Source organism: Nerophis ophidion, linkage group LG05 (assembly GCF_033978795.1).
Source record: "Nerophis ophidion isolate RoL-2023_Sa linkage group LG05, RoL_Noph_v1.0, whole genome shotgun sequence".
NCBI lineage: Eukaryota > Metazoa > Chordata > Actinopteri > Syngnathiformes > Syngnathidae > Nerophis > Nerophis ophidion.
The window spans coordinates 10,703,507-10,726,329 of NC_084615.1; the positions used below are offsets into that span (position 1 = coordinate 10,703,507).

Consider the following 22,823-nt stretch of genomic DNA (forward strand, 5'->3'; position numbering starts at 1 on the left):
GTGTGTGTGGGGGGGGGGGGCTGCAGTGTAAAAGTGGACACTGTCCCTTTAAGAAGTGTGGTGGTGGGGGGGGGGGCTGCAGTGGAAAAGTGGACACTGTCCCTTTAAGAAGTGTGGTGGGGGGGGGGGCTGCAGTGTAAAAGTGGACACTGTCCCTTTAGGAAGTGTGGTGGGGGGGCTGCAGTGTAAAAGTGGACACTGTCCCTTTAAGAAGTGTGTGTGTGTGGGGGGGGAGGGGGCTGCAGTGTAAAAGTGGACACTGTCCCTTTAAGAAGTGTGGTGGGTGTGGGGGCTGCAGTGTAAAAGTGGACACTGTCCCTTTAAGAAGTGTGGTGGGTGTGGGGGCTGCAGTGTAAAAGTGGACACTGTCCCTTTAAGAAGTGTGTGTGTGGGGGCTGCAGTGTAAAAGTGGACACTGTCCCTTTAAGAAGTGTGGTGGGGGGGCTGCAGTGTAAAAGTGGACACTGTCCCTTTAAGAAGTGTGGTGGGGGGGCTGCAGTGTAAAAGTGGACACTGTCCCTTTAAGAAGTATGGTGGGGGGGGGCTGCATTGTAAAAGTGGACACTGTCCCTTTAAGAAGTGTGGTGGGGGGGGGGGCTGCAGTGTAAAAGTGGACACTGTCCCTTTAAGAAGTATGGTGGGGGGGGCTGCATTGTAAAAGTGGACACTGTCCCTTTAAGAAGTGTGGTGGTGGGGGGGCTGCAGTGTAAAAGTGGACATTGTCCCTTTAAGAAGTGTGGTGGGGGGGGGGGGGGGCTGTAGTGTAAAAGTGGACACTGTCGCTTTAAGAAGTGTGGTGGGGGGGCTGTAGTGTAAAAGTGGACACTGTCGCTTTAAGAAGTGTGGTGGTGGGGGGGGGGTGCAGTGTAAAAGTGGACACTGTCCCTTTAAGAAGTGTGGTGGGGGGGCTGCAGTGTAAAAGTGGACACTGTCCCTTTAAGAAGTGTGGTGGGTGTGGGGGCTGCAGTGGAAAAGTGGACACTGTCCATTTAAGAAGTGTGGTGGGGTGGGGGAGGGCTGCAGTGTAAAAGTGGACACTGTCCCTTTAAGAAGTGTGTGTGTGGGGGCTGCAGTGTAAAAGTGGACACTGTCCCTTTAAGAAGTGTGGTGGGGGGGCTGCAGTGTAAAAGTGGACACTGTCCCTTTAAGAAGTGTGGTGGGGGGGCTGCAGTGTAAAAGTGGACACTGTCCCTTTAAGAAGTGGGGTGGGGGGGCTGCAGTGTAAAAGTGGACACTGTCCCTTTAAGAAGTATGGTGGGGGGGGGGCTGCATTGTAAAAGTGGACACTGTCCCTTTAAGAAGTGTGGTGGGGGGGGGGGGGGCTGCAGTGTAAAAGTGGACACTGTCCCTTTAAGAAGTGTGGTGGGGGGACTGCAATGTAAAAGTGGACACTGTCCCTTTAAGAAGTGTGGTGGGGGGGCTGCAGTGTAAAAGTGGACACTGTCCCTTTAAGAAGAGCTGCGAGCAGGTTGAGCAGCGAGGATCAGTATTTGGCAAGCGCATTGATTTGCATCCTCGTCAGTAGCAAAGATGTCCTCGCCGAGGACAATCACCGTCATGGCGCTCTCTCTCGCCCTCGGCTTCTTCTTCCTCTTCATGGGAACCATCAAGCTCACGCCCAGACTCAGCAAGGACGCCTACAGCGAGATGGTACGTCACTCACAGCCTCACTCTTTCATGCACCTGTCCCGGAGTGTGTGCGTGTGTGTGTGTGTGTGTGTGTGTGCGTGTGTGTGCGTGTGTGTGTGTGTGTGTGTATGCGTGTGTGTGCGTGCGTGTGTGTGTGTGTGTGTGTGTGTGTGTGTGTGTGCGTGTACATGAGTGTGTGTGTGTGTACGTGTACGTGTGTGTGTGTGTACGTGTGTGTGTGTGTGTCCGCGCCATTGTTCTTCTTCATCACGCTGACCTAAATAGTCAAGCGGCCGCAAAAAAGCGCTTACATTCTCACTATTATATTACTTTTAAACCACTATTATACCACTAACAAAGCACTATTGTATCACTATTGTATCACTATTATACCGCTATTATATCACTATTATACCACTATTATACCACTATTATATCACTATTATACCACTATTATATCACTATTATACCACTATTATATCACTATTATACCACTATTACATCACTATTATACCACTGTTATAGCCCTATTATGTCCTCATAGTGACTATAATGTTAGGTCACTATCATGTGGTCCTAATGTACAGTACAGTATGTGTGTGTGTGTGTGTGTGTGTGTGTGTGAGTGTGTGAGTGTGTGTGTGTGTGTGTGTGTGTGTGTGTGTGTGTGTGTGTGTGTGTGTGTGTGTGTGTGTGACTGTAAGCCTGCTTTCTAGCAACAATGATGGAACTGCAACATACCCCGAAAGGGACAAGCGGTAAGAAATGGATGGATGCAACAATTCACTGGCATCCAGCCTCCTTTGGACTGCAGTCATTCATGTCATCACTAACACATTTATATGAGACGTTCATGTCCTCACTAACACATTTATATGATTCATTCATGTCGTCACTAGCACATTTATATGATTCATTCATGTCCTCACTAACACATTTATATGAGACACTCATGTCGTCACTAACACATTTATATGATTCATTCATGTCCTCACTAACACATTTATATGAGACATTCATGTCCTCACTAACACATTTATATGAGACATTCATGTCCTCACTAACACATTTATATGATTCATTCATGTCGTCACTAACACATTTATATGATTCATTCATGTCCTCACTAACACATTTATATGAGACATTCATGTCGTCACTAACACATTTATATGATTCATTCATGTCCTCACTAACACATTTATATGAGACATTCATGTCCTCACTAACACATTTATATGATTCATTCATGTCATCACTAACACATTTATATGATTCATTCATGTCATCACTAACACATTTATATGATTCATTCATGTCATCACGAACACATTTATATGAGTCATTCATGTAGTCACTAACACATTTGTATTAGTCATTCATGTCCTCACTAACAGATTTATATGAAACATTCATGTCCTCATTAACGCATTTATATGATTCATTCATGTTGTCATTAACACATTTATATGATTCATTCATGTCATCACTAACACATTTATATGATTCATTCATGTCATCACTAACACATTTATATGATTCATTCATGTCATCACTAACACATTTATATGATTCATTCATGTCATCACTAACACATTTATATGAGTCATTCATGTAGTCACTAACACATTTGTATTAGTCATTCATGTCCTCACTAACAGATTTATATGAAACATTCATGTCCTCATTAACGCATTTATATGATTCATTCATGTTGTCATTAACACATTTATATGATTCATTCATGTCATCACTAACACATTTATATGATTCATTCATGTCCTCACTAACAGATTTATATGATTCATTCATGTCGTCACTAACACATTTATATGATTCATTCATGTCATCACTAACACATTTATATGATTCATTCATGTCCTCACTAACAGATTTATATGATTCATTCATGTCGTCACTAACACATTTATATGATTCATTCATGTCGTCACTAACACATTTATATGAGTAATTCATGTAGTCACTAACACATTTGTATGAGTCATTCATGTCCTCACTAACACATTTATATGAGACATTCATGTCCTGACTAAAAAATTCATATGATTCATTCATGGCGTCACTAACACATTTATATGATTCACTCATGTCATCACTAACACATTTATATGACTCATTCATGTCATCACTAACACATTTATATGATTCATTCATGTTGTCACTAACACATTTAAATGATTCATTCATGTCCTCACTAACATATTTATATGAGTCATTCATGTCATCACTAACACATTTCTATGATTCATTCATGTCGTCACCAACACATTTCTATGATTCATTCATGTCGTCACTAGCACATTTATATGAGTCATTCATGTGGTCACTAGCACATGTCCCTGATTGATTCATGTGGTCACGAGCACATGGCTATGATTGATTCATGTGGTCACAAGCACATGGCTCTGATGGAGGTGGGATGAGGAGAGAGTGAAAAGAAGACAGGCCTGCAGGAGATGCAGCTGCTAAAGTGCTAAAGTGCTACCTCTCTGCACTCCTGCACAGGCTGGAAGGAGCAGTGCTGTCCAAGGTGCGGCCCTAGGGCCGGCTCAGGCCCGCCAACAGCTAGTAAATAGTTCAACAATGAGCCAGAATGTTTGAATGAAAGAAAGTGCTGTTGTGAATGTGTCCACTAGATGTCACCAGAGCAGGTGTTTGCAGGTGAGGCTCCTGCTGGAGACCATAGAGCACATGATGTCATGTTCCTGCAGCAGTGGAGGAACATCTTCAAACTACATCAAACACTTCCTCTCATTTCATTTTCATATCACTTTTTCATCTTGATGGATTGAAAATGAACATGATCACATCATTTATTCACAAAGTATAAGTATGGACAATTAAAGATGGGATACTATTAACCACAAACATGTAAGTGTAAAAAAAAACCAACAACATTATCATTTGTAGATTTTCACAATGTGCTTCTTCTATTTTTAAACAAAGGAAACAATCTGAAGTTGTCTTTGTTTTGATGTTGCCTTGGCGACTTGTCTCTAGCGCGTGCAGATAGTTAACAGTGTGAAGAAACAGAAGCTCCAGAAGATCTATATGATTCGAGCGTGGCCACCGCTGCTGCTCACTGCTCCCCTCACCTTGCTACGCGTGCACAGTAAGGGAGCTGGTTACCTCATGAGAGTACTGTACAGTGTGTGTGTGTGTGTGTGTGTGTGTGTGTGTGTGTGTGAGAATGTCAAGGTGTTGTCTGAGTGACATGAGTGAGTGAGTGGGCGAGCAAAGAGAGAGAGCTGTAGGACTTCACTGCGCAGTAGAGTGATGAATGGGTCGGCTTGTGTCCTACAAAACTAATAATAAAGCAACCAGATTGTCACAAATCGGCAACCTCGTCATTCTGACCTGGAAGTGGGTCTTAGCAGACCCCTTGTAAAGTGAAGTGTGTTAACCTGATGAAAACATGGACCCTTAAGGGTCCATGTAATGTGAATTGTGAATTATATTTATATAGCACTTTTCTCAAGTGACTCAAAGCGCTTTACATAGTGACACCCAATATCTAAGTTACATTTAAACCAGTGTGGGTGGCACTGGGAGCAGGTGGGTAAAGTGTCTTGCCCAAGGACACAACGGCAGTGACTAGGATGGCACAAGCGGGAATCGAACTCTACCAACCGAGCTATAACTACATTATTACCTGTCACAATAACTACATTATTACCTGTCACTCTTTAGAAGTCCTTGTGCACCTCACAAGGATTATTATTTCAATGTTTGAAGCAAAGGTGCTAATATTAATGGCCACATTTGGTGAGGCCTGTTTTTAAAGCAACACCTGTCGTGTGTTGCCACCCACCCTCTTTAGTGTCTCACCTTTGTTGTTGGAGTCCAAATACCTCCATCTTCTACTTCACACCCTCTTTATTTTATTAACCAGTAGAATTGTAGTTTTTATTGTTAGTTTTGTAGTCCAAATACCTCCATATTGTACTTCACACCCTCTTTATTTTATTAACCGGTAGAATTGTAGTTTTTATTGTTAGTTTTGTAGTCCAAATACCTCCATATTGTACTTCACACCCTCTTTATTTTATTATCCAGTAGAATTGTAGTTTTTATTGTTAGTTTTGTAGTCCAAATACCTCCATATTGTACTTCACACCCTCTTTGTTTTATTAACCAGTATAATTGTAGTTTTTATTGTTAGTTTTGTAGTCCAAATACCTCCATATTGTACTTCACACCCTCTTTGTTTTATTAACCAGTAGAATTGTAGTTTTTATTGTTAGTTTTGTAGTCCAAATACCTCCATATTGTACTTCACACCCTCTTTATTTTATTATCCAGTAGAATTGTAGTTTTTATTGTTAGTTTTGTAGTCCAAATACCTCCATATTGTACTTCACACCCTCTTTGTTTTATTAACCAGTATAATTGTAGTTTTTATTGTTAGTTTTGTAGTCCAAATACCTCCATATTGTACTTCACACCCTCTTTGTTTTATTAACCAGTAGAATTGTAGTTTTTATTGTTAGTTTTGTAGTCCAAATACCTCCATATTGTACTTCACACCCTCTTTGTTTTATTAACCAGTAGAATTGTAGTTTTTATTGTTAGTTAGGGACGGCGTGGCGCAGTGGGAAAGTGGCCGTGCGCAACCCGAGGGTGACTGGTTCAAATCCCACCTAGAACCAACCTCGTCACGTCTGTTGTGTCCTGAGCAAGACACTTCACCCTTGCTCCTGATGGGTGCTGGTTGGCGCCTTGCATGGCAGCTCCCTCCATCAGTGTGTGTGAATGTGTGTGTGAATGGGTAAATGTGGAAGTAGTGTCAAAGCGCTTTGAGTACCTTGAAGGTAGAAAAGCGCTATACAAGTACAACCCATTTATCATTTAATTATTTAGTTTTGTAGTCCAAATACCTCCATATTGTACTTCACACCCTCTTTATTTTATTAACCAGTAGAATTGTAGTTTTTATTGTTAGTTTTGTAGTCCAAACACCTTGCAGTGTTTCCCCCAGGGACCATGTAACCAGGCCCGTCGCCATGGGCAACAGACTACCGACTCTTGATTACATTGAACACATTGTTTATTCAAAAATAACCAAATAACAATATCTTATACTAAATAAAGATATGAGGGAAATAAAGAAGCCTACGATTTGGTTGTTTTCCGCTCCATCTGCAGAATGGCGATGTACGATATGTATCGCCATATTTTCTCCATGAAGTATAAACAAAACACAAAACAGTCTCAGCTACCTGAGATACTAAGTATGTCATGACTAGTAAGTCAATATTTGGACTTAGTAATTTGATGATGAGGCTTCACGGTGGCAGAGGGGTTAGTGCGTCTGCCTCACAATACGAAGTTCCTGCAGTCCTGGGTTCAAATCCAGGCTCGGGATCTTTCTGTGTGGAGTTTGCATGTTCTCCCCGTGAATGCGTGGGTTCCCTCCGGGTACTCCGGCTTCCTCCCACCTTTAAAGACATGCACCTGGGGATAGGTTGATTGGCAACACTAAATTGGCCCTAGTGTGTGAATGTGAGTGTGAATGTTGTCTGTCTATCTGTGTTGGCCCTGCGATGAGGCGGCGACTTGTCCAGGGTGTACCCCGCCTTCCGCCCGATTGTAGCTGAGATAGGCGCCCGCGCCCCCCGCGAGCCCTAAAAGGGAATAAGCGGTAGGAAATGGATGGATGGATGGAATTTGATGATGGTTTGTCTAAATTTTCAGATGATGGCTTCTCTCATGTCTCCATCATGTCCACAAGTCTCTTCTTTATCTAAATAAATAATAATAATAAACGGGTTGTACTTGTTTAGCGCCTTTCTACTTTCAAGGTACTCAAAGCCCTTTGACACTACTTCCACATTCACCCATTCACACACTGATGGAGGGAGCTGCCATGCAAGGCGCTAACCAGCACCCATCAGGAGCAAGGGTGAAGTGTCTTGCTCAGGACACAACGGACGTGACGAGGTTGGTACTAGGTGGGGATTGAACCAGGGACTCTCGGGTTGCGCACGGCCACTCTTCTACCGCACCACGCCTGTACTTCTTCTTCTACTGGATTCAGCCACTTTGTCCACATTGGAAGTTGTCCTTCTAATTTTTTATAAGGATTTTTGCAAAAATGACATTGAATAATGATGAATACATTATTTGGGATAAAGCCACTTTAACACAGGTGGACTGGCAAGTTTCCCAGTCAACAATGTGTGGACTTTTGTTCACTTCCATCCATCCATTTTCTACCGCTTATTCCCTTTCGGGGTCGCGGGGGGCGCTGGCGCCTATCTCAGCTACAATCGGGCGGAAGGCAGGGTACACCCTGGACAAGTCGCCACCTCATCACAGGGCCAACACAGATAGACAGACAACATTCACACTCACATTCACACACTAGGGCCAATTTAGTGTTGCCAATCAACCTATCCCCAGGTGCATGTCTTTGGAAGTGGGAGGAAGCCGGAGTACCCGGAGGGAACCCACGCATTCACGGGGAGAACATGCAAACTCCACACAGAAAGATCCCGAGCCTGGATTTGAACCCAGGACTGCAGGAACTTCGTATTGTGAGGCAGACGCACTAACCCCTCGGCCACCGTGAAGCCCACTTTTGTTCACTTCTAACTCCAAAATGATGCTTGAAAGTAGCTCTACTTCTCCGTCAGTCCACATGCATCATTCTTTCATGCCATGACCCGACATTCTTGCTACAGTATATGCCGCCTCCGGAAATGAGAGTTTGGATGTTTCTGATTGGCTAAAATGGTCTTAAGTCCTAGGCTACAGCGCCCCCACTAGTTTGGCATGCATATGACACTCATTGTATGACTTTGCTTGGGGACGGAGATACTTGTAGTTGTTTAAATGCACACGTGTGGCTGGAGATCTTCTTAACACTTTACTTTAGGCGGTGGCTCTTTGTTGCTAAGGCAACCACCTTAGCAACAAAGCCTGGAGGGAAACCTGTACTTGTACTGTTGTTGTGAAGGACATCATGGATGTAACATCAATGTAGAAACAATCATACACACACAACACATGTGTTGTTGTGAAGGACATCATGGATGTAACATCAATGTACAAACAATCATACACACACAACACATGTGTTGTTGTGAAGGACATCATGGTTGTAACATCAATGTACAAACAATCATACACACACAACACATGTTGTGTTGTTGTGAAGGACATCATGGATGTAACATCAATGTACAAACAATCATACACACACAACACATGTTGTGTTGTTGTGAAGGACATCATGGATGTAACATCAATGTACAAACAATCATACACACACAACACATGTTGTGTTGTTGTGAAGGACATCATGGATGTAACATCAATGTACAAACAATCATACACACACAACACATGTTGTGTTGTTTTGAAGGACATCATGGATGTAACATCAATGTAGAAACAATCATACACACACAACACATGTCATCTGTTGTGTTGTTGTGAAGGACATCATGGATGCAACATCAATGTACAAACAATCATACACACACAACACATGTTGTGTTGTTGTGAAGGACATCATGGATGTAACATCAATGTACAAACAATCATACACACACAACACATGTTGTGTTGTTGTGAAGGACATCATGGATGTAGCATCAATGTACAAACAATCATACACACACAACACATGTTGTGTTGTTGTGAAGGACATCATGGATGTAACATCAATGTAGAAACAATCATACACACACAACACATGTGATCTGTTGTGTTGTTGTTCTGGACATCATGGATGTAACATCAATGTAGAAACAATCATACACTCACAACACATGTTGTGTTGTTGTGAAGGACATCATGGATGTAACATCAATGTACAAACAATCATACACACACAACACATGTTGTGTTGTTGTGAAGGACATCATGGATGTAACATCAATGTACAAACAATCATACACACACAACACATGTTGTGTTGTTGTGAAGGACATCATGGATGTAACATCAATGTACAAACAATCATACACACACAACACATGTTGTGTTGTTGTGAAGGACATCATGGATGTAACATCAATGTAGAAACAATCATACACACAACACATGTTGTGTTGTTGTGAAGGACATCATGGATGTAACATCAATGTACAAACAATCACACACACACAACACATGTGTTGTTGTGAAGGACATCATGGTTGTAACATCAATGTACAAACAATCATACACACACAACACATGTTGTGTTGTTGTGAAGGACATCATGGATGTAACATCAATGTACAAACAATCACACACACAACACATGTTGTGTTGTTGTGAAGGACATCATGGATGTAACATCAATGTACAAACAATCATACACACACAACACATGTTGTGTTGTTGTGAAGGACATCATGGATGTAACATCAATGTACAAACAATCACACACACAACACATGTTGTGTTGTTGTGAAGGACATCATGGATGTAACATCAATGTACAAACAATCATACACACACAACACATGTTGTGTTGTTGTGAAGGACATCATGGATGTAACATCAATGTACAAACAATCACACACACAACACATGTTGTGTTGTTGTGAAGGACATCATGGATGTAACATCAATGTACAAACAATCATACACACACAACACATGTTGTGTTGTTGTGAAGGACATCATGGTTGTAACATCAATGTACAAACAATCATACACACACAACACATGTTGTGTTGTTGTGAAGGACATCATGGATGTAACATCAATGTACAAACAATCACACACACACAACACATGTGTTGTTGTGAAGGACATCATGGTTGTAACATCAATGTACAAACAATCATACACACACAACACATGTTGTGTTGTTGTGAAGGACATCATGGATGTAACATCAATGTACAAACAATCATACACACACAACACATGTTGTGTTGTTGTGAAGGACATCATGGATGTAACATCAATGTACAAACAATCATACACACACAACACATGTTGTGTTGTTGTGAAGGACATCATGGATGTAACATCAATGTAGAAACAATCATACACACACAACACATGTCATCTGTTGTGTTGTTGTGAAGGACATCATGGATGCAACATCAATGTACAAACAATCATACACACACAACACATGTTGTGTTGTTGTGAAGGACATCATGGATGTAACATCAATGTACAAACAATCATACACACACAACACATGTCATCTGTTGTGTTGTTGTGAAGGACATCATGGATGTAACATCAATGTACAAACAATCATACACACACAACACATGTGTTGTTGTGAAGGACATCATGGATGTAACATCAATGTACAAACAATCATACACACACAACACATGTTGTGTTGTTGTGAAGGACATCATGGATGTAACATCAATGTACAAACAATCATACACACACAACACATGTTGTGTTGTTGTGAAGGACATCATGGATGTAACATCAATGTACAAACAATCATACACACACAACACATGTTGTGTTGTTGTGAAGGACATCATGGATGTAACATCAATGTACAAACAATCATACACACACAACACATGTTGTGTTGTTGTGAAGGACATCATGGATGTAACATCAATGTACAAACAATCACACACACACAACACATGTGTTGTTGTGAAGGACATCATGGTTGTAACATCAATGTACAAACAATCATACACACACAACACATGTTGTGTTGTTGTGAAGGACATTATAGATGTAACATCAATGTACAAACAATCATACACACACAACACATGTTGTGTTGTTGTGAAGGACATAATGGATGTAACATCAATGTACAAACAATCATACACACACAACACATGTGATCTGTTGTGTTGTTGTTCTGGACATCATGGATGTAACATCAATGTACAAACAATCATACACTCACAACACATGTTGTGTTGTTGTGAAGGACATCTTGGATGTAACATCAATGTACAAACAATCATACACACACAACACATGTTGTGTTGTTGTGAAGGACATCATGGATGTAACATCAATGTAGAAACAATCATACACACACAACACATGTCATCTGTTGTGTTGTTGTGAAGGACATCATGGATGTAGCATCAATGTACAAACAATCATACACACACAACACATGTTGTGTTGTTGTGAAGGACATCATGGATGTAACATCAATGTACAAACAATCATACACACACAACACATGTTGTGTTGTTGTGAAGGACATCATGGATGTAACATCAATGTACAAACAATCATACACACACAACACATGTTGTGTTGTTGTGAAGGACATCATGGATGTAACATCAATGTAGAAACAATCATACACACACAACACATGTTGTGTTGTTGTGAAGGACATCATGGATGTAACATCAATGTACAAACAATCATACACACACAACACATGTGTTGTTGTGAAGGACATCATGGTTGTAACATCAATGTACAAACAATCATACACACACAACACATGTTGTGTTGTTGTGAAGGACATCATGGATGTAACATCAATGTACAAACAATCATACACACACAACACATGTTGTGTTGTTGTGAAGGACATCATGGATGTAACATCAATGTACAAACAATCATACACACACAACACATGTCATCTGTTGTGTTGTTGTGAAGGACATCATGGATGCAACATCAATGTACAAACAATCATACACACACAACACATGTTGTGTTGTTGTGAAGGACATCATGGATGTAACATCAATGTACAAACAATCATACACACACAACACATGTTGTGTTGTTGTGAAGGACATCATGGATGTAACATCAATTTAGAAACAATCATACACACACAACACATGTCATCTGTTGTGTTGTTGTGAAGGACATCATGGATGCAACATCAATGTACAAACAATCATACACACACAACACATGTTGTGTTGTTGTGAAGGACATCATGGATGTAACATCAATGTACAAACAATCATACACACACAACACATGTTGTGTTGTTGTGAAGGACATCATGGATGTAACATCAATGTACAAACAATCATACACACACAACACATGTTGTGTTGTTGTGAAGGACATCATGGATGTAACATCAATGTACAAACAATCATACACACATAACACATGTTGTGTTGTTGTGAAGGACATCATGGATGTAACATCAATGTACAAACAATCATACACACACAACACATGTTGTGTTGTTGTGAAGGACATCATGGATGTAGCATCAATGTACAAACAATCATACACACACAACACATGTTGTGTTGTTGTGAAGGACATCATGGATGTAACATCAATGTACAAACAATCATACACACACAACACATGTTGTGTTGTTGTGAAGGACATCATGGATGTAGCATCAATGTACAAACAATCATACACACACAACACATGTTGTGTTGTTGTGAAGGACATCATGGATGTAACATCAATGTACAAACAATCATACACACACAACACATGTTGTGTTGTTGTGAAGGACATCATGGATGTAACATCAATGTACAAACAATCATACACACACAACACATGTTGTGTTGTTGTGAAGGACATCATGGATGTAGCATCAATGTACAAACAATCATACACACACAACACATGTTGTGTTGTTGTGAAGGACATCATGGATGTAACATCAATGTACAAACAATCATACACACACAACACATGTTGTGTTGTTGTGAAGGACATCATGGATGTAACATCAATGTACAAACAATCATACACACACAACACATGTTGTGTTGTTGTGAAGGACATCATGGATGTAACATCAATGTACAAACAATCATACACACACAACACATGTGTTGTTGTGAAGGACATCATGGTTGTAACATCAATGTACAAACAATCATACACACACAACACATGTTGTGTTGTTGTGAAGGACATCATGGATGTAACATCAATGTAGAAACAATGATACACACACAACACATGTTGTGTTGTTGTGAAGGACATCATGGATGTAACATCAATGTACAAACAATCATACACACACAACACGTGTTGTGTTGTTGTGAAGGACATCATGGATGTAACATCAATGTACAAACAATCATACACACACAACACATGTTGTGTTGTTGTGAAGGACATCATGGATGTAACATCAATGTAGAAACAGTAGTCGCTACTTAAGAGGCCCTCTTTACTCGTAAATCTGAAAACAACAGCACAGCACCCCCCACCCCCCCCCCCCCACCCCACCCCACCCCATACAATAATAGCGCTTTGCGCCACATGTGGTCTGACTGGGCTAACAAAATAAATGTTTTAAAAAAGTACTCTACACCATACTTGCCAAACCTCCTGGATTTTCCGGGAGATTCCCGAAATTTCAGCACCTCTCCCGAAAACCTCCCGGGACAAATTTTCTCTCGAAAATCTCCTGAAATTCAGGCGGAGCTGGAGGCCACGCCCCCTCCAGCTCCATGAGGACCTGAGTGACGTGTCTGAAAGCGTTTCTGCCCAATGACGTTATAACTGTAAAATGATCGAGGGCGAGTTCTTGGTTATTGGGGTGTTACCATTTAGTGGTCAATTGTAGGGAATATGTACTGTACTGTGCAATCTACTAATACAAGTTTCAATCAATTAATCAATCAATCATGCATATGTGACAATAACATCTACTTTAGAAAGTGCAGTGCACAACTCCGCACACAACAGCTGTAAATACCTCTTAACTACGCCACCAACCACGCCCCCCGCCCCCGACCAAACCCCCCCAGCCTCACCCCCCACCTCCCGAAATCGGAGGTCTCAAGGTTGGCAAGTATGCTCCACACAAGCATAATGTACCTAAAATACTTATTGATACATTTACACAATTATCATGCTATGACCTAAAATACTGCTCAAAATTGTATTGCACCAGTAAATATGAGGATTTTTGCACTTAATGACATTTTATTTTGCACAGAAAGCACACACACTATGGTGGTAAAATAAGTATAAAAGGTAAAAAAAAATTAATTAAAAACTAGGAAATCGGCAAAAATTGTAGTTATTGTTTTATATATTGTTATCTAAATGTTTTGCTACCGCTATTATTTTATTTTACTTGTTGTGGTTAATTTGTTACTAATTTATATCCAGGTTTTCATCTACTATATTTCAAGTTGAGTTTTGGTGGCACAATAAATCCTCATGTTTTCAAATGACTGCACGGTGACTACTTTATGATTGTTGTTGCCTTAACGGTCCAGCCCTATGTGCTTGTACGAGCCAGTCTGCACCACAACTAGAGAAGCAGCTTATTGACAACAGCGTGAGACTACAATGTTGAACCCACGCAAAGCACTTTGGGTAAAACCATACCATATAAGGAGATATCTGATGATGTCACATTTGGGGCAAATTCCAAACAGCTAGATCGGTGGAAGGAAGTCAAGATAGTTTTATAAATGATGCCTCCATGCTTCCATTTCACATTGTCGCCACTTCTGCAGAACCCAAAGACCCGAAAGCAGGTACCATTAGGTGAACGCAAGTTGGTTTTGCAGAACAGGTTCTCTTGAGTAAATACAAAGATGTCTGATATCATTTATCCCGAAGTCATTTATTGGTATTTAACAAGCGATCATGCTGCAGCAATTCATTATTTTGGTAATTGAGTCATCTGACCATGAATGTGTTCCATTTAAAGAATAATTGGACACAACTTTTGTTTCCTTTTCATATTTGAATTAGAAAGGGCTTCCCGGCAGCGGCTCCAATCCAAAGATCGTTAATGCTCGTCAGCCATCAGTTGCACTGATTAGCAACAATCTGTATGATCCAAACCCACCATTAGTATCAAGACATTTCCCTAGCTCCTGAATCCTAATGGGTTGGTGAGGTAGCAAAGTGGAGAATGTGGACTACTTAGTGGTTTCATGCACAGCTTAAATGTGTGACAAAGGTCTCCTGTGCCCTCCTTTTTAGAAAAGGGCGTACAAAAGCTACGCCAAAGCCCTGCCAGGCCTGAAGAAGATGGGCATCAGCTCTGTGCTGCTGCGAAAGATCATGGGCTCCCTGGAGGTGGGCTGCGGCGTGGTTCTCACCCTGGTGCCGGGCAGACCCAAGGACGTGGCCAACTTCCTGCTGCTGCTGGTCATGCTGGCCGTGCTCTTCTTCCACCAGCTGGTGGGTGACCCCCTCAAGCGCTACGCCCACGCCCTGGTCTTCGGCATCCTGCTCACCTGTCGCCTGCTCATCGCTCGCCAAAGCGATGAGCGGGAGGAGAGCCGGGAGGAGCAGCATCAGCAGCATCAGCAGCACGTCAACGACCAGGAGAAGAACAAAGTCAAGCAGTCTTAAGGGAGGAAACTTGGAACTGGTGACCACTGGTCCTCAACATGACTGAAAACAATCATACCTGTCCACTCATTCCATTGTCCAAACCACCTAAACTCTCAATGGTCTTCAACTTTATAGTGTCTTCAACCTGTCCACTCCTTCAATTGTCCAAACCACCTAAACTCTCAATGGTCTTCAACTTTATAGTGTCTTGAACCTGCCCACTCATTCCATTGTCCAAACCATTTAGGCTCTGAATGGTCTTCAAATGTATAGTGTCCTCAAACTGCCCACTCATTCCATTGTCCAAACCACCTAAACTCTCAATGGTCTTCAACTTTATAGTGTCTTCAACCTGCCCACTCATTCCATTGTCCAAACCATCTAGGCTCTCAATGGTCTTTAAATGTACAGTGTCTTCAACCTGCCCACTCATTCCATTGTCCAAACCACCTAAACTCTCAATGGTCTTCAACTTTATAGTGTCTTCAACCTGCCCACTCATTCCATTGTCCAAACCACCTAAACTCTCAATGGTATTCAACTTTATAGTGTCTTCAACCTGCCCACTCATTCCATTGTCCAAACCACCTAAACTCTCAATGGTCTTCAAATGTATAGTGTCTTCAACCTGCCCACTCATTCCATTGTCCAAACCACCTAAACTCTCAATGGTCTTCAAATGTATAGTGTCTTCAACCTGCCCACTCATTCCATTGTCCAAACCACCTAAACTCTCAATGGTCTTCAAATGTATAGTGTCTTCAACCTGCCCACTCATTCCATTGTCCAAACCACCTAAACTCTCAATGGTCTTCAAATGTATAGTGTCTTCAACCTGCCCACTCATTCCATTGTCCAGACCACCTAAACTCTCAATGGTCTTCAACTTTATAGTGTCTTCAACCTGCCCACTCAATCAATTGTCCAAACCACCTAGGCTCTAAATGGTCTTCAACTTTATAGTGTCTTCAACCTGCCCACTCATTCCATTGTCCAAACCACCTAAACTCTCAATGGTCTTCAAATGTATAGTGTCTTCAACCTGCCCACTCATTCCATTGTCCAAACCACCTAAACTCTCAATGGTCTTCAAATGTATAGTGTCTTCAACCTGCCCACTCATTCCATTGTCCAAACTATCTACATCTAAATGGTCTTCAACTTTATAGTGTCTTCAACCTGCCTGCTCATTCCATTGTCCAAACCACCTAAACTCTCAATGGTCTTAAACTTTATAGTGTCTTTCACCTGCCCACTCATTCCATTGTCCAAACTATCTACATCTAAATGGTCTTCAACTTTATAGTGTCTTCAACCTGCCCGCTCATTCCATTGTCCAAACTATCTACATCTAAATGGTCTTCAAATGTATAGTGTCTTCAACCTGCCCACTCATTCCATTGTCCAAACTATCTACATCTAAATCAGGGGTGCCCATTACGTCGATCGCGAGCTACCAGTCGACCGCGGGGGGTGTGTCAGTCGATCTCCAGCCAGGCTTTTAAAAAAAATAGACCTAAAAATTAGTGATTATCAATCTTCAGCAAGACGTCACTTAAATGACATTCACGGTACCGGAGGGCCTTGTGAGATGACGCTGGCTGCTGCAAGATCATTATTATGAAAATATGACCGAGAGGAAGGCGAGAAACACTTTTTATTTCAACAGACTCTCGCGCCGTACCTTCCGTCAAAACTCTAAAGGCCGACTTGTGCACGCCAGCTTTCTGAGAGATCGCTTGTGCACGCCAGTTTTCCGAGACTCTGTATTTTGTTAGCGCAGGCAGCATGAAGCAGGGCTTTTATTGTGAAGATAGGAAATGTGCAGTCGGCCTTTAGAGTTTTGACGGAAGGGACGGCGCGAAAGTCTGTTGAAATAAAAAGTGTTTCTCGCCTTCCTCTCTGTCATTTTTTCATAATAATGAACTGGCAGCAGCCAGCGTCATCTCACAAGACCCTCGGGTGCCGTGAATGTCAATCAAGCAAGCTACGGAATTTGCCGCCAATGTTTTTCTTGTAAAGTGTATGGAAGCTGGATGAATTAGATGCCAGAAACCAACCACTTTCATGTGGTATTGTACAGAAAGGACAACTTTTTTTCTCCTCCATTTGAAAATGTGGGCGTTATCATCATTACTGTCTGATTCCAATCAATGCAAGTCACCAGAATCAGGTAATACACCAACTTATATTCTTGTCTTTGTGAAAGAAAGACATCTATATGTGTTACACATGCTTGTATTATCATTAAACTCATTTAACTTGTTTACAAAAATGTCTCTTTCATAAATAAATAAATATAAATGATATATATAAATGAGGTAGATCCCCTCGAGTTGGTCAATTGAAAAGTAGCTCGCCCGCAGAAAAAGTGTGGGCACCCCTGATCTAAATGGTCTTCAACTTTATAGTGTCTTCAAAAGGCTGACTGAAGTCTTCAAGTGAAACAATTAGCGCATGTTTTGAAGTGAAGATGATGACAAGTCAGACATATCATCAGATGCAATACCACTGGACTACTTTACATCATGTGTTCCCTCCTTTTGAGTCTTTGCAGAACTGTGCATGAACGTGGTCTCCTCCTAATGCTAGTAATGTGATGCAACCTAGTTCCACTGCTATGTCTTTGTCCTCAGATGGTCTCCTCAAGGTTCCCTGGAGGACCAGCCTCCTGTTCTTCTTTTTCTGTAAATGCTCAAAGTAAAAACCCTGATTGAATATCGTTTGGCTTTCTTTGTTTGCTCCTTCTAAGTCTTAGTTTTACGCAGGAGTTTGAAGTATGTGGAGGAGAAGAGGGAAAAAAATAAGAATTTTCTTCTGTAAATACACTTTATGATGGGTTTATTCTTTACGATGAATCAATTCTGACACTTTGGCCAGAGGCCAAAACCACCAATCTAAATGAAGTCTTTACAGTTAGAGGACCCATACTGAAATATCCACACCACTGATACCAAATCTTTATGTGTGGATACATACTGAAATATCCACACCGCCGATACCAGATCTTTATGTGTGGATATATACTGAAAAATCCACACCATCGATACCAGATCTCTATGTGTGGATACATACTGAAATATCCACACCGCCGATACCAGATCTTTATGTGTGGATATATACTGAAATATCCACACCGCCGATACCAGATCTTTATGTGTGGATACATACTGAAATATCCACACCGCCGATACCAGATCTCTATGTGTGGATACATACTGAAATATCCACACCGCCGATACCAGATCTTTATGTGTGGATATATACTGAAATATCCACACCGCCGATACCAGATCTTTATGTGTGGATACATACTGAAATATCCACACCACTGATACCAAATCTTTATGTGTGGATACATACTGAAATATCCACACCGTCGATACCAGATCTCTATGTGTGGATACATACTGAAATATCCACACCGCCGATACCAGATCTCTATGTGTGGATACATACTGAAATATTCACACCGCCGATACCAGATCTTTATGTGTGGATACATACTGAAATATCCACACCGCCGATACCAGATCTCTATGTGTGGATACATACTGAAATATCCACACCGCCGATACCAGATCTCTATGTGTGGATACATACTGAAATATCCACACCGCTGATACCATTGATTGATTGAAACTTGTATTAGAAGATTGCACAGTACAGTACATATTCCCTACAATTGACCACTAAATGGTAACACCAGAATAAGTTTTTCAACTTGTTTAAGGCGGGGTCCACCTTCATCGATTCTTGGATGTGTGGATGCATACTGAAATATCCACACGGCTTCAGGGGTGTCCTAACTTTTTCCACCAAAGGCTTCATACTGAAAAGTCAAGGTATGCAGGGGCCGTATTGATATTTTTTTATTTGAAAAATAAATGCTAAACACACACACACACACACACACACACACACACACACACACACACACACACACACACACATATATATATATATATATATATATATATATATATATATATATATATGAATTGATGAAGGTGGACCCCGACCTAAAGAAGTTGAAAAACTTATTGGGGTGTTACCATTTAGTGGTCAATTGTAGGGAATATGTACTGTACTGTGCAATCTACTAATACAAGTTTTAATCAATCAATCAAAACTCTTTAGGATAGTTTGGTTGTCCATATAAACCACTGTCAAAGCCTGTCATTTATCCAAAATAAACGATGATAAGAAATGAACCTATTTTTCCTCTGATATTGACAAAACGCAATCAATCATAACACGCTGTTTAAGGCCACTTCCTGACACGTAAGGTCGCACTACATTACCCATAATGTACCACGGCATGCGAAAAGCCCCTACTGCGCAGGCGCAGAACAAACGGTCGCGCCAAAGCTCGGACTTTTGAATGAAAATAGGCGAGGATGAGCTAGCCTTCTTTTGCTCACATTTGATCACATTTGTGGTGCAATGTAGACATGGAAGCTACGCAACATTTGCCGGACTTGTTGGATTCCAACACATCGTCCTCTAACGAGCAGTCTGTGAGCAAGCAGAACGGCGGCAGAAGTTTGAGAGTGGCGGAGAGAGAAAGACGGAAGAATGAAGCCGAGCCTCCGCTCATGGCGGCTCTCAACTATTTCTCTAACGGTACCTTTTTGCACACTAAACATCACACTGCTGTATCTTTTTGCACACTAAACAACACACTGCTTTCAAACTACACTTTGTAGCCTCGCTTTGCTGCTTAAATGTTTCTGCGCGGTGCAAAAACACCAAACCTTGGGCGATGACGTCACTAGTTGCTAGCTAGCTTGTTTACATCATCATGTTCCGTCCATTCATTTTTTACCGCTTATTCCTTCTGGGGTCGCGGGGGGCGCTACAATCGGGCGGAAGGCGGGGTACACCCTGGACAAGTCGCCACCTCATCACAGGAACATCATCATGTTGTCATTTTATTTTCATTTATTATCTTCTTGTTTACATCATTATGTTGTGTTATCTTATTTTCATTTATTATCTTCTTGTTCACATCATTATGTTGTGTTATCTTATTTTCATTTATTATCTTCTTGTTTACATCATTATATTGTGTTATCTTATTTTCATTTATTATCTTCTTGTTCACATCACCGACTTGGTCACAATGTTCATATCTGCTGGTTTACGTCGTCATCTTGGTCACGGCGTTCACATCTGCTTGGCGGAGTTGGAACACACAACACAATAACACGGAATGTCAGGAAATAGAAGCAAACTTAGGTTGTGAAGCAGTTTTAGGTTCACACATTTCAGTGCAGATTTAAGATCCACTGGGATCCTCCCACCTCCAAAGACATGCACCTTGTCCAGGGTGTACACCGCCTTCCTAGTCCAGGGTGTACACCGCCTTCCTTGTCCAGGGTCTACCCCGCCTTCCTTGTCCAGGGTCTACCCCGCCTTCCTTGTCCAGGGTTTATGCCGCCTTCCTTGTCTAGGGTCTACCCCGCCTTCCTTGTCCAGATGGGAAAGAATTGAGGGGGAAAGTGTAAAAGTCCTAAATAATGTCTATTACTGCTCATTTTCCTTTCCTGCAACAAGTGTGATGTTTGTCATTGTTTGTGGCTCCGTGGTGTTCAACCATTTCAACTGCTGTTAGAGTAAATGGTTTATAGTCGCACAAACCTTATATCTGAAAAGAAAAGTATATACATATATAATTAGGGGTGTAACGGTTTGTGTATTCGTAATGAACCGTTAACACCTTTCCACTTGACTTTGCTGTATAATGAAGTGCTGATCATCCTGTGGATTTAGTCTCAAATGTGTCATTCCAATCTTGTTGCTGGTCAAATCTCAGATGAAATGTAGCCAATGTGGTGACATCCTTTACACACTGATGTTGGTTTTTGATGCAGTACCGCCTGAGGGATCAAAGGTCCGTAATATCATGGCATATGTGCAGTGATATCTCCAGATTCTCTGAACCTTTTGATAATTTTACGCACCGTAGATGGTAAAATCCCTAAATTCCTTGCAATAGCTCGTTGAGAAATGTTGTTCTAAAACTGTTCGACAATTTGCTTACAAAGTGGTGACCCTCGCCGCATCCTTGTTTGTGAATTACTTAGCTGCTTTTGTACCCAATCATGGCACCCACCTGTTCCCAATTAGCCTGCACACCTGTGGGATGTTGCAAATAAGTGTTTGATGAGCATTCCTCAACTTTATCAGTATTTATTGCCACCTTTCCCAACTTCTTTGTCACGTGTTGCTGGCATCAAATTCTAAAGTTAATGATTATTTGCACAAAAAAAATGTTTATCAGTTTGAACATCAAATATGTTGTCTTTGTAGCATATTCAACTGAATATGAGTTGAAAAGGATTTGCAAATCATTGTATTCCGTTTATATTTACATATAGCGTTCTGTAACCCTGTACACTCTTTGTTTGTCTAATCTTGAACAGGTTTGTGCTGAAAACAAAGTTTTGTTGTACTTGTTGCAATGACAATAAAGACCTACTTACCTACCTACCTACCTAACACAATTTCCCAACTCATATGGAAACGGGGTTTGTATATGCTGTATGTATGTATGTATGTATGTATATATATATATATATATATATGTATGTATGTATATATATATATGCACATACATATAAATTATTTATATATATATATATATATATGGGCTTCACGGTGGAAGAGGGGTTAGTGCATCTGCCTCACAATACGAAGTTCCTGCAGTCCTGGGTTCAAATCCAGGCTCGGGATCTTTCTGTGTGGAGTTTGCATGTTCTCCCCGTGAATGCGTGGGTTCCCTCCGGGTACTCTGGCTTCCTCCCACTTCCAAAGACATGCACCTGGGGATAGGTTTATTGGCAACACTAAAAAAATGGCCCTAGTGTGTGAATGTGGTCTGTCTATCTGTGTTGGCCCTGCGATGAGGTGGCGACTTGTCCAGGGTGTACCCCGCCTTCCGCCCGATTGTAGCTGAG

General features: G+C 41.2%; 2 protein-coding genes across 2 annotated transcripts in view; both read left to right on the top strand.

Annotated features, from left to right (window-relative positions):
- Window positions 1-1,414: 1,414 nt before the first annotated feature.
- Window positions 1,415-16,377, top strand: tmem35 (transmembrane protein 35). Its single transcript, XM_061899971.1, has 2 exons — window positions 1,415-1,650; window positions 15,505-16,377. Exons 1-2 carry the CDS (start codon window positions 1,531-1,533, stop codon window positions 15,877-15,879), a joined length of 495 nt encoding a protein of 164 aa, XP_061755955.1. The 5' UTR covers window positions 1,415-1,530; the 3' UTR covers window positions 15,880-16,377.
- Window positions 16,378-20,173: 3,796 nt separating this feature from the next.
- cenpi (centromere protein I) overlaps window positions 20,174-22,823 on the top strand; it is a 28,729-nt gene continuing 26,079 nt past the window's right edge. Inside the window, exon 1 of the mRNA XM_061899972.1 lies at window positions 20,174-20,487. Within this exon, the coding sequence (XP_061755956.1) occupies window positions 20,316-20,487 (172 nt within the window). The 5' untranslated portion in view covers window positions 20,174-20,315. The remainder of the gene's footprint in view (window positions 20,488-22,823) is intronic.

What these genes read in the sequence shown, in the direction of transcription:
- tmem35 (XM_061899971.1), top strand. Translation starts at nt 1,531, where the DNA reads ATGTCCTCGCCGAGGACAATCACCGTCATGGCGCTCTCTCTCGCCCTC. An exon ending in AGGACGCCTACAGCGAGATG is followed by an intron (nt 1,651 to 15,504) that starts GTACGTCACTCA and finishes CCTCCTTTTTAG; the next exon opens with AAAAGGGCGTACAAAAGCTA.